A 10,827-nucleotide genomic window follows, 5' to 3' on the forward strand; every position below is an offset into this window, starting at 1 on the left:
ACATACACAGGGCACACACACACAGGGCACACACACATGGCACACAGACACACAGTGCACACACACAGGGCACACAGACACAGTGCACACACACACAGGGCACACAGACACACAGTGTATACACACGGCACACAGACACACAGTGCACACACACAGGGCACACAGACACACAGTGCACACACACAGACACACAGTGTATACACATACACGGCACACAGACACACAGTGCACACACACAGGGCACACAGACACACAGTGTATACACACTCACGGCACACAGACACACAGTGTATACACACTCACAGCACACAGACACACAGTGCACACACACAGGGCACACAGACACACAGTGCACACACACACAGGGCACACACACACAGGGCACACAGACACACAGTGCACACACACACAGGGCACACAGACACACAGTGCACACAGACACACAGGGCACACACACACAGGGCACACAGACACACAGTGCACACACACACAGGGCACACACACACAGGGCACACCGACACACAGTGCACACACACAGGGCACACAGACACACAGGGCACACAGACACAGGGCACACACACAGGGCAGGGCACACAGACACACAGTGCACACACACACACAGTGCACACAGACACACAGTGCACACAGACACACAGTGCACACAGACACACAGTGCACACAGACACACAGGGCACACACACACAGGGCACACAGACACACAGTGCACACACACACAGGGCACACACACACAGGGCACACCGACACACAGTGCACACACACAGGGCACACAGACACACAGGGCACACAGACACAGGGCACACACACACACAGGGCACACAGACACACAGGGCACACACCACACACAGGGCACACAGACACACAGTGCACACACACACACAGTGCACACACACACAGGGCACACACACACAGGGCACACACACACAGGGCACACAGACACACAGGGCACACAGACACACAGGGCACACAGACACAGGGCACACACACACACACAGGGCACACAGACACACAGTGCACACACACACAGTGCACACACACACAGGGCACACACACACAGGGCACACACACACAGGGCACACACACACAGGGCACACAGACACACAGGGCACACAGACACAGGGCACACACACACACACAGGGCACACAGACACACAGTGCACACACACACAGTGCACACACACACAGGGCACACACACACAGGGCACACAGACACAGTGCACACACACACAGTGCACACCGACACACAGTGCACACACACACACAGTGCACACAGACACAGTGCACACAGACACACAGTGCACACACACACAGGGCACACAGACACACAGTGCACACACACACAGTGCACACACACACAGGGCACACACACAGTGCACACACACAGGGATCACAGACACACAATGCACACACACACAGGGCTCACAGACACACAGTGCACACACACATACGGCACACAGACACACAGTGCACACACACACAGGGCACACACACATAGTGCACACACACAGGGCACACACACAGGGCACACACACAGTGCACACACACACACGGCACACAGACACACAGTGCACACACACACGGCACACAGACACACAGTGCACACATACACACGGCACACAGACACACAGTGCACACTCACACACAGCACACAGACACACAGTGCACACACACAGTGCACACACACAGTGCACACACACACACACGGTACACAGACACACAGGGCACACACACACACACTCGGCACACTAACACAGCACACACAGTACACAGACACATGGCACACACACACACACACGCACACTCAGCACACCGACACAGAATGAAGGTGCTCTGTGTGGGCCTTTGCTGCGCACACTGATGGAGACAGCAGAGGACAGAGATGTCCGTGCTCAGGTCCTTGGGAGCCGTCCGCTCTCCTCCTCCGTCCGTGGGCAGGCCCCGGGGTGCTCCTGCATCTGTTCCTTGGGGCTGTGTGGTGGGGGCAGGGGCACACCCTTGGGGCCCGCGGGACCACTGGGCACACAGAGGCGGGAAGGACGCGCTCTGTGAGGTGCGGTGCCGCTGGCTGCCGCTGCCCGCGCTCCTGTCCCTCCTTCTGCCCCAGCGAAGGCCCCTCACGCTTCCTGTTTACACCGCAGGAAGCCGGGGAGACGCTGCCTGCAGCACCTCAGCAGGAAGACACTGTGGGGAGAGACACTGCCTGCGGCCCAGGACCCGAACTCGGCCCCCAGACTGCGCCCCCCACGGAGGGCAAGCCAGGGAGAAGGGCCGGCCCAGGTAAGCGCCAGCCCCTCCCCAGGAGGAAGGCCGGGCAGAGATGGCTCCACTGGGAAAGTGGGGGAGCACCTTGGGCTGGAGCCCACATGCTGCGCTGGCCTGCCGACCACTGGGGCTGATGGACAGGGAGCCCCAGCGTTGGCAGTGGGGGTTGCTGCCCACAGTGGCGCCGGCCTAGAAACGCAGCGGTAGGCCCGTGTGCTCACACCTGGCACCTGAGTGCCCTGCGGAAAGCACGTGAGACGGGGAGCTGGGGACGGAACGTGCTCCCACACCACCCCTGGAGCAGGCCCAGACACGACAGCCCCCCGACACGGCGGGCCCCCCAACACAGCGGCCCCCCAACACGGCGGAGCGGCCCCCCCGACACAGCAGGCCCCCCAACACAGCGGCCCCCCCGTCACGGTGGCCCCCCCAACACCGCGGCCCCCTCACCCCGTTCCCTCAGTCACCCTGACTGGAGAACAGCTGGAGAACGCGGTGTCCTGCCTGTTGGCGCAGGACACGCGTAGGTGGCCGTTGGCTCGAGGTCCCAGCAAAGGGCTCCTTCCCGCTCGCAGCTCTTCAGTGCAGAGCGGGGGGCGGACGGACTTCATCCCTACGTCCTGGGTCCTGGAGGGGTGGGGAGGCGGGGTCTCCCCTCCCCTCCCCCAGACCCAAGAGGGCCAGAGGTCAGCCAGTCCCCCCGGGGTCCTTCCGGTCCCTCCGGTGGTCTCTCTGATGGTGAGATGCTGTGCGGTCTGCTTCCTGGAGAGCTGGCGTCCGGGCCCAGGGGAGGAGGGGCCTGTGCTCCTCACCCTGGGGTGCGAGCTGGCGCTCCGTGTTCTCCACAGACCCCGTGGCCTCCTTGTGGCCACGGATAGGCGGCCTGCGGCAAACGCGGAAGGCCGCAGGATGACCTTGCCTCTTGGCTGCCAGGGTGCAGGGGCGACCCCCGGCACCTGGGAAGAGTCCGGCAGTCTCATCAGAGGCAGATGGATGCCGGCTCGATGCCCTGTGTGTGTGGGGGGGTGGCACACGCCGGCGGGCAGCGGGAGCCCCGGCCCCCGGCCCCGTCCCGGGCTTGTCCAGTCAGATCTCAGGAGTGGAGTCCAGGCTCCAGGGTGCTGTCACCAATCGGTGCGCAGGTTTTGTTTTCCTGGGCCTTGGGGTTGAGCCAGCGGATCGCCATCTGAGCACGGGCCTGTCCACACGTGTGCGTGGCACAGGAGCTTGCTGGCCCAGAGAGGCAGGCAGCTGCTGATGGGTGCAGAGCGGGGTCGGCCAGCGGGCCCCGTCTGCTTCTTCCTCACTGCTGGGTAGTGGTTGTGTTGTTTTGTTTTGTCCTGGGGCTGCAACTCGGTCTAGGTACTGTCCTTAAGCTTTTGTGTTCAAGGCTAGCATGCTACCACTCTGAGCCACGCTTTTACTGGCTTTTAGGTAGTTAATTGGACGTAAGAGTCTTACATGCTTTCCTGCCCCAGCTGATTTTGAACCGAGATCCTCAGATCTCTACCTCCCGATTAGCTAGGATTACAGGTGTGAGCCACTGGTGCCTGGCTTACTTTGCTTTGGAATGGCCTGGCAATCCATAACAAATATGGCAGCCAACCGGTGGCTGAAGAGCTTTGGAAGGTAAAATAATTGCTTTGGCTTTTGCATTGGGTATGACTTGTATCTACTGGGCCTCGGGTCCCTCCCAGGCTCTGTCCTCAGAGGATCTCCTGCCTTATTGAGCACTGGAGTCCTCCGTGGCACGCCGAGGTGGGCCGTCCCAGGGCCCCCAGTAGCACGCTAGCAACTAACTCCCCCTCCAATCCTGGATCCTGTCCGTGGGCACCGGGGTCGGTGATGGGGCCCGGGGCCGCCCCTTGCAGCCAGCAGGGCTCACTGTGGTGTCTGTGGCCTCCATGTCTCCTCCATGGTCCTTACCACGTCGCTTTGCAGCTAGAATTTAGGAAGGAAGCAAGCACACACAGCCCTGGCTTTGTCTCTGCTGGCATGTGTAACGCTCGGCCCTGGCTTTGTCTCTGCTCCTGTGTGTAAGGCTCAGCCCTGGCTTTGTCTCTGCTGGCGTGTGTAAGGCTCGGCCCTGGCTTTGTCTCTGCTCCCGTGTGTAAGGCTCGGCCCTGGCTTTGTCTCTGCTCACAGTGGCCGGCGTGTCTCCACTAAAGCACCGGGTGCTGAGGCGGCAGGTGCGGGTGGACCACGGCTTTGAGCCCACAGCCGAAGACCCGTGGGTGAGGATTTCCGACTGCATCAAGAACTTATTTACCCCCGTCATGAGCAACAGCCACAGCCGCGTGCCACGGCAGCCCGGCGACGGGCTGGGCGGAGAGGACGGGACGCGGGGCCACCCCGGTGAGGCCCTGCCCACGGCGGACACTGCCAACGGCGCGCCCAAGGTCCACACGCCAGCGGACAGCAGCGGTGTGAAGAGAGGGCCCCCCGTGGCCCCCAAGCCAGCCTGGCTCCACCAGAGCCTGAGCGGCCTGCGGAGGCGGCAGGAAGTCCCCCCGGCCGGCCGGCCAGCGCCCACCCCCCCTCCCCAGGGGACTGGTGCCCCAGCCCCCGCCACCTCCATCAAGCAGAGGATCAGCTCCTTTGAAAACCTGGCCTCCTCTCAGACACCTGACAGAGCTCAGAGACTGAGCCTCCACCCCTCCTCTGGGGAGGCCCCCAGCCCTTCCGGGAAGCCTGAGGATGGGCGGCCGCCTGGGCTTTGGGGGCCAGGAGCCCCGCTCGCTGCCACGCACAAGCAGCCAGAGCAGCCGCCCCAGGGCCTCCCGGAAGCCTCACCATCTGGTGACCCCGCTGTGCCTGCGTCCCCGACCCCAGCTCGGCCGCCTGGCCGGGAAACCCGGGACTCCGGCTCCCGCCCGAGGCCGCTGTCCTCAGAGGCCGAGGACGTCCGAGGCCCAGCCCTCAAGATGCCAAGCCAGCGGGCACGGAGCTTCCCCCTGGCCAGGACCAAGTCTTGTGAGACCACGGCGGGGGACGGGAGGTCCGGTAGGCTCTACGCCATCAGCAGCCAGGTGTCCTCCGCCGTCATGAAGTCCCTGCTGTGCGTGGCGACCCCCGCCCCCGGCAGCCAGGCCACCCGCCTCCCCCCGGAAGGGGCAGCCCCCCCGCCGGCCCCCAGCCAAGACGCCCCTGCAGACGGGCCTGCCAACGCCGCGGCGCCGGACACCAGCTTCTCCCTCAAGTGAGGTCCACATCCCCGGTCTTCTGTCTCGTCTCTCCTTTCTCCTTGTTGTAGGTTATAATCCTATGTGTCAGTTTGAGGTTTGCTCGGCTCTACCAGCCCAAAGGTGGTTCTTTTCTGGTGTGTGTGTGTGTACACACATGTGTGTATAGTACCCCTGTTTTCACTCCTGGCCTCCAGAGGGATGGCAGGGGGTGGACAGGGCCAGGGAGGCAGGGAGGTCCTGGAGCAAGGCCCTGACCTCTGGAGGAGCAGGCTTCCTCGGGAGGCCTTCCCCAGCAGGACCATTTCCCTGTGCCTCGGGGTCAGCCCTGGGCCGGCCGTGAGGTCGTCTGCGTCGGTTCCAGCCCCAGGCCAGTGCCAGCTCTGACCATGGGTTCCCGCCACGCAGGCGCAGTGCCGGGCTGAGCCGCGGGCCTGGGCTGCCATCTCATTTTTGTGCAGAAGCCTTTGTAGCCTGAGGGTGCTCCCCACACCCTTCCCCACCCCAGACTCCTCTTCCTCTCATCCCATTCCCTCACCCGAATCCTCCTTTCCCGTGCCCGTCCCCCATGCAGAGTTTGGAGGGTTTCTTGGTCTCCCTCCTTGACCCACCATCTCTGCCCCGGTTAAGTTCTATCCGTTGTTATTGTGCCGCTGAGAACAGATTTGTTGCCTGAATAAACTGCGCGGAGCGATTGGCCCTGCGTCCGTGCGGGCGCGGTGCCAATGCCAGCTTTAAGGACTTGTTATTCACACCGTGCACTGCTTCCTCCCGTCAAGCCTTTCTGAGCTGAGAGGATACACGGAGGGGCTGGCCACGCCCGCGGAGGCCCGCTGCGCCTCTCAGCCCTCTCAGCCCGGCCCGTCGGTCATCGCCCTGCTGAGCCCGGCGGAACTGAGACAGCTCAAGGAGGAAGTGAGCGCCCTGGACGAGACCTCGCTGAAGGTAGGTCCCCCCCCACCCCCAGGGCACCGTGGGGGGCGAGGCCTCGCTGAAGGTAGGTCCCCCCCACCCCCAGGGCGCCGTGGGGGGGCGTGGCCACCCGGGCCGCAGGGATGGGCCTGAGGGTTGAAGCATAGCCCCCGAGCCGTCCAAGGAGGCGTGGTGTCCTGCAGTGGAGAGGGAGATGGTCACGTCATCACGGTCAGCGGTCAGCGTCCCGTTTGGAGGAAGCGTTACAGCCTGTGCCCAGGCAGGGGAGCGTAGGCGTGCGAGCCCCCGTGCGGGCCGGGGAGTGTGCACTTTCGTGCGGGCACGGGATTGTTACAGGTGTTCTTGTCTGCAGAAACTAGACAGCATCCGAGTCACGGTTCTGCACAAGGAGGAAGGAGTCGGCCTCGGGTTCAGCCTGGCAGGGGGTGTGGACCTGGAGAACAAGGTGATCAGGGTGAGTGGGCCAGCGGTGAGGGCCGGCCAGGCCGGGACCGTGGGGAACTGAGGGAGAGGTGGAGCTTGGGGGAGGGAGGGAGGGAGGCGGGGCTCTGGGGAGGGAGGGGGGGGGGGGGGGGGGAGGGAGGTGGAGCTCTGGGGAGGGTGGGTGGGAGGCGGGGCTCCGGGGGGGAGGGGGAGGCGGGGCTCCGGGGAGGGAGGGAGGGAGGCGGAACTTGGTGAAGAAGGTGGAAGTGGAACTTTGGTGGGGAAGGAAGTTAGGAGGAACTCTGGCCCGGGCTGGTCTGCCCCTGGGCTCTGCCCTGGGGCAGGAGGGAAGGACCGCTGGCCTGCCAGCAGCCCTGTCCTGGGACCCAGAGACCCCAAATCTGCGCCGCCTCCCTCTGGGCTGGTTACTGGCAGTCAGGTCTGGTCTGGGGGGTGCAGGCCTGCTGGGCGGCTTCCACACCCACTGCTGGGCCGGCAGGTTCACAGAGTCTTCCCTGGGGGCCTGGCCTCCCGGGAGGGCACAATCCAGAAGGACGACGAGGTTCTGTCCATCAACGGCAAGTCCCTCAAAGAGGCCACGCACAGCGACGCCCTGGCCGTCCTCCGCCAGGCTCGGGACCCGCGGCAGGCCGTGATTGTCACCAGGCCGGCGGAGGGGCCCACGCCGGACCTGCACGGCACAGGCTCGGCGGCCAGCCAGGCTTCTGCAGAGCCCGGTAAGCTCTCCCGGTCAGAGGAGGCCTTGACCCTTTGGAGCCGGTCTTGTCGCCCCACACTGGGGGAGCTCCACACGGGCGATCACAGCGCAGCCATGCGGGCCGCCTGGTCCGCCCGGTGAGGGGGCCGCGTGCGTGAGCGGCCGGGGTGGGCATGCGTGGACCTCCAGCCAGGCCTGCGGTTTCCTCCACAGCAGGGGCCACCGTCCTCACCATGACCCTGGAGAAGACCTCTGTGGGGCTGGGCTTCAGCCTGGAAGGCGGGAGGGCCTCCCTGCTCGGGGACAGGCCCCTCACCGTCAACAGGATTTTCAAAGGTGGGTGCTAGTCTCACTGTTCCTTGCTGGCTAGTTGTGTGTCCAGGTGTGGGTGTGTCCCGTGTGGGTGTGTCCTGTGTGGGTGTGTCCAGGCGTGGGTGTGTGTCCAGGTGTGGGTGTGCCTGCATGGGTGTGTGTCCAGGTATGGGTGTGTCTGCGTGGGTGTGTGGCTGGGCATGGGCGTGTGTCCAGGCGTGGGTGTGTCCAGGCGTGGGTGTGTGTCCAGGTGTGGGTGTGTCCAGGCGTGGGTGTGTGGCTGGGCGTGGGTGTGTGTCCAGGCGTGGGTGTGTGTCCAGGCGTGGGTGTGTCCAGGCGTGGGTGTGTGTCCAGGTGTGGGTGTGTCCAGGCGTGGGTGTGTCCAGGCGTGGGTGTGTGTCCAGGCGTGGGTGTGTGTCCAGGTGTGGGTGTGTCCAGGCGTGGGTGTGTCCTGTGTGGGTGTGTCCAGGCGTGGGTGTGTCCAGGCATGGGTGTGTCCCACGTGGGTGTGTCCCGTATGGGTGTGTGTCCAGGCGTGGGTGTGTCCAGGCGTGGGTGTGTCCCGTGTGGGTGTGTCCAGGCGTGGGTGTGTGTCCAGGCGTGGGTGTGTCCAGGCGTGGGTGTGTCCCGCGTGGGTGTGTCCAGGCGTGGGTGTGTCCAGGCGTGGGTGTGTGTCCAGGCGTGGGTGTGTCCAGGCGTGGGTGTGTGTCCAGGCGTGGGTGTGTGTCCAGGCGTGGGTGTGTCCCGCGTGGGTGTGTCCAGGTGTGGGTGTGTCCAGGCGTGGGTGTGTGTCCAGGCGTGGGTGTGTCCAGGCGTGGGTGTGTCCCACGTGGGTGTGTCCAGGCGTGGGTGTGTCCCACGTGGGTGTGTCCCGCGTGGGTGTGTCCAGGCGTGGGCGTGTCCCGTGTGGGCATGTGTCCAGGCGTGGGTATGTCCAGGCGTGGGTGTGTCTGCGTGGGTGTGTGGCTGGGCCTGGGTGTGTGTCCAGGCGTGGGTGTGTCCAGGCGTGGGTGTGTCCAGGCGTGGGTGTGTCTGCGTGGGTGTGTGGCTGGGCCTGGGTGTGTGTCCAGGCATGGGTATGTCCGCGTGGGTGTGTGTCTGGGCGTGTGTGTGTGTGTGTGTGTAGCTGGTGGGCACGTGGCCAGGTGGGGCGTCTGCACCACACAGAGCCTGCCTGCAGCGCCTGTGGCCTTGGCTCTTGAGCTGCTCTCCGGCCTCTCCTGACCTCTCTTTGGCTGGGTCCCTTTATGGGACTGAAGTCTGTGTGGGTTCAGTTTTGCAGAGGCCTTGAGGCACAAAACTGAAGGGATCCCCAAATATGCAGTGATAAAGGCCAGTAGTACCCAGTCTAGAACCCCAAATGAATGTTTAAAAAGGCCCATGGTGAACAAGATGTCAGGGTAAAGCCAGAGGCTGTCCCACACGGCCGCCTGCCTGCCTGTGACCCAGGGTAAAGCCGGAGGCCGGCGCTGAGCGTCCTGCCTGCCTGTGACCCAGGGTAAAGCCGGAGGCCGGCGCTGTGCGTCCTGCCTGCCTGTGACCCAGGGTAAAGCCGGAGGCCGGCGCTGTGCCCGTCCACACAGCCGCCTGCCCTACTGCGTCCTGAACCCCTCACTGCTAGTGCCTCTGTAATTCTGGCACCTTACCTGTCATGAACTGGGATACAAGAGAGTAAAAGGAGGGGGGTCACCTAGATTTGGGGCTTCCTGTGACACCTCTGGGGATGGCCTGTAACGCCCCCTACTCCACCCTGACTTCCCGCTGCTCGCGCTGGAAGCCCTGGGCCACGGGGCAGGCTGAGAGGAGCACTGGACAGGGCCTTCCTCATGAGAGGAGGCGACGGATACGGCGGTGTCTGGGGTGCTCACGGACCCGAAGCACCCCGGCCCTGCCTCGGCCTGTGGCCTGGCCCCGTGGGAGTTCACATGCTCAGGGCAGGCAGGCCCCTCACCTCAGTTTGGAGAGGGGCCCGTCCCCCCTCCGGAGGTGGGTCTAGAGTCCGCAGCAGCTCTAACATCAAGGGACGCAGGGCCCAGCGTTCGCACTGCCGTTCACACAGCATGGCGCAGCATCCACTTACGGAGGGCCCGCGGCAGGGACACAGCATCCCCGGTGGAAGGCCCCACCAGGTCCTGGGCACAGCGCGGGCTGTAGCTTTTTAGGGGCCACAGAGTGCGGAAGCCCCGCACCTGCCTCGGGAGCCACTGCTTACAGACGCCGCCTTTTAGACACGCCAAGCTTGTCAGAGCAGGGCGGAGGCCGGCCTGGCCCTCAGAACCCACGGGCTTGTGGGAGCAGGACGGAGGCTGGCCTGGCCCTCAGAGCCCACGGGCTTGTTGGAGCAGGGTGGGGGCCGGCCTGGCCCTCAGAGCCCATGGGCTTGTTGGAGCAGGGCGGAGGCCGGCCTGGCCCTCAGAGCCCATGGGCTTGTTGGAGCAGGGTGGGGGCTGGCCTGGTCCTCGGAGCCCATGGTCACCTTTTCATCTCAGGGACCACCTCAGAGCAGAGTGACACAGTCCAGCTGGGAGATGAAGTCTTGCGCGTGGCTGGCACTGCCACACAGGGCCTCACGCGGTACGAGGTCTGGAGCGTCATCAAGGCCTTGCCGGAGGGGCCTGTCTCCCTGGTCATCAAGAGGAGGAGACCTCCGTCCAAGGCTGCTGTGGCTGCTGAAGATGCCTAGGCAGAGGACTGCTCGTGGGGGCGAAGCCATGCTGATTCCCAGCCCCCAGGTCCCCCCCCCGCAGTGTGTGCCCCATGGCTGCTGCCCCCCACAGTGTGCGCCCCACAACTGCTGCCCCCCCTCAGTGTGTGCCCCATGACTGCTCCCCCCCCCACCGGGACAGCACTGAAGCAGACGGCTGCCCTGACAGTGATGGGAGGACCCAGGATGGCAGGACAGCCGGCCATGCTGTGTGTGAGTGGCGGATAATGTCGCCGTCACAGAATACAACCTTCAGACCCAGCTTGTTACCAATG

The 10,827-nt window shown here is 64.3% G+C and overlaps 1 protein-coding gene across 1 annotated transcript; it reads left to right on the plus strand.

The window, feature by feature from the left end:
• The first annotated feature begins 4,469 nt into the window (after nucleotides 1–4,469).
• On the plus strand, nucleotides 4,470–10,612 carry Il16 (interleukin 16). The gene is made up of 6 exons (XM_013011830.1): nucleotides 4,470–5,479; nucleotides 6,242–6,407; nucleotides 6,748–6,849; nucleotides 7,318–7,555; nucleotides 7,753–7,872; nucleotides 10,338–10,612. Exons 1-6 carry the CDS (start codon nucleotides 4,557–4,559, stop codon nucleotides 10,529–10,531), a joined length of 1,743 nt encoding a protein of 580 aa, XP_012867284.1. The 5' UTR covers nucleotides 4,470–4,556; the 3' UTR covers nucleotides 10,532–10,612.
• The last annotated feature ends 215 nt before the right edge of the window (nucleotides 10,613–10,827 follow it).

The sequence above is a fragment of the Dipodomys ordii genome, unplaced genomic scaffold, assembly GCF_000151885.1.
Source record: "Dipodomys ordii isolate 6190 unplaced genomic scaffold, Dord_2.0 Scaffold15, whole genome shotgun sequence".
NCBI lineage: Eukaryota > Metazoa > Chordata > Mammalia > Rodentia > Heteromyidae > Dipodomys > Dipodomys ordii.

Excerpts from the sequence above, each read along its gene's own strand:
- Il16 (XM_013011830.1), top strand. The coding sequence starts at position 4,557 with ATGAGCAACAGCCACAGCCGCGTGCCACGGCAGCCCGGCGACGGGCTG. Across the intron at positions 6,408-6,747 it reads TGGACGAGACCTCGCTGAAG|AAACTAGACAGCATCCGAGT; the intron begins GTAGGTCCCCCC and ends TCTTGTCTGCAG. Across the intron at positions 7,556-7,752 it reads CCAGGCTTCTGCAGAGCCCG|GGGCCACCGTCCTCACCATG; the intron begins GTAAGCTCTCCC and ends CCTCCACAGCAG.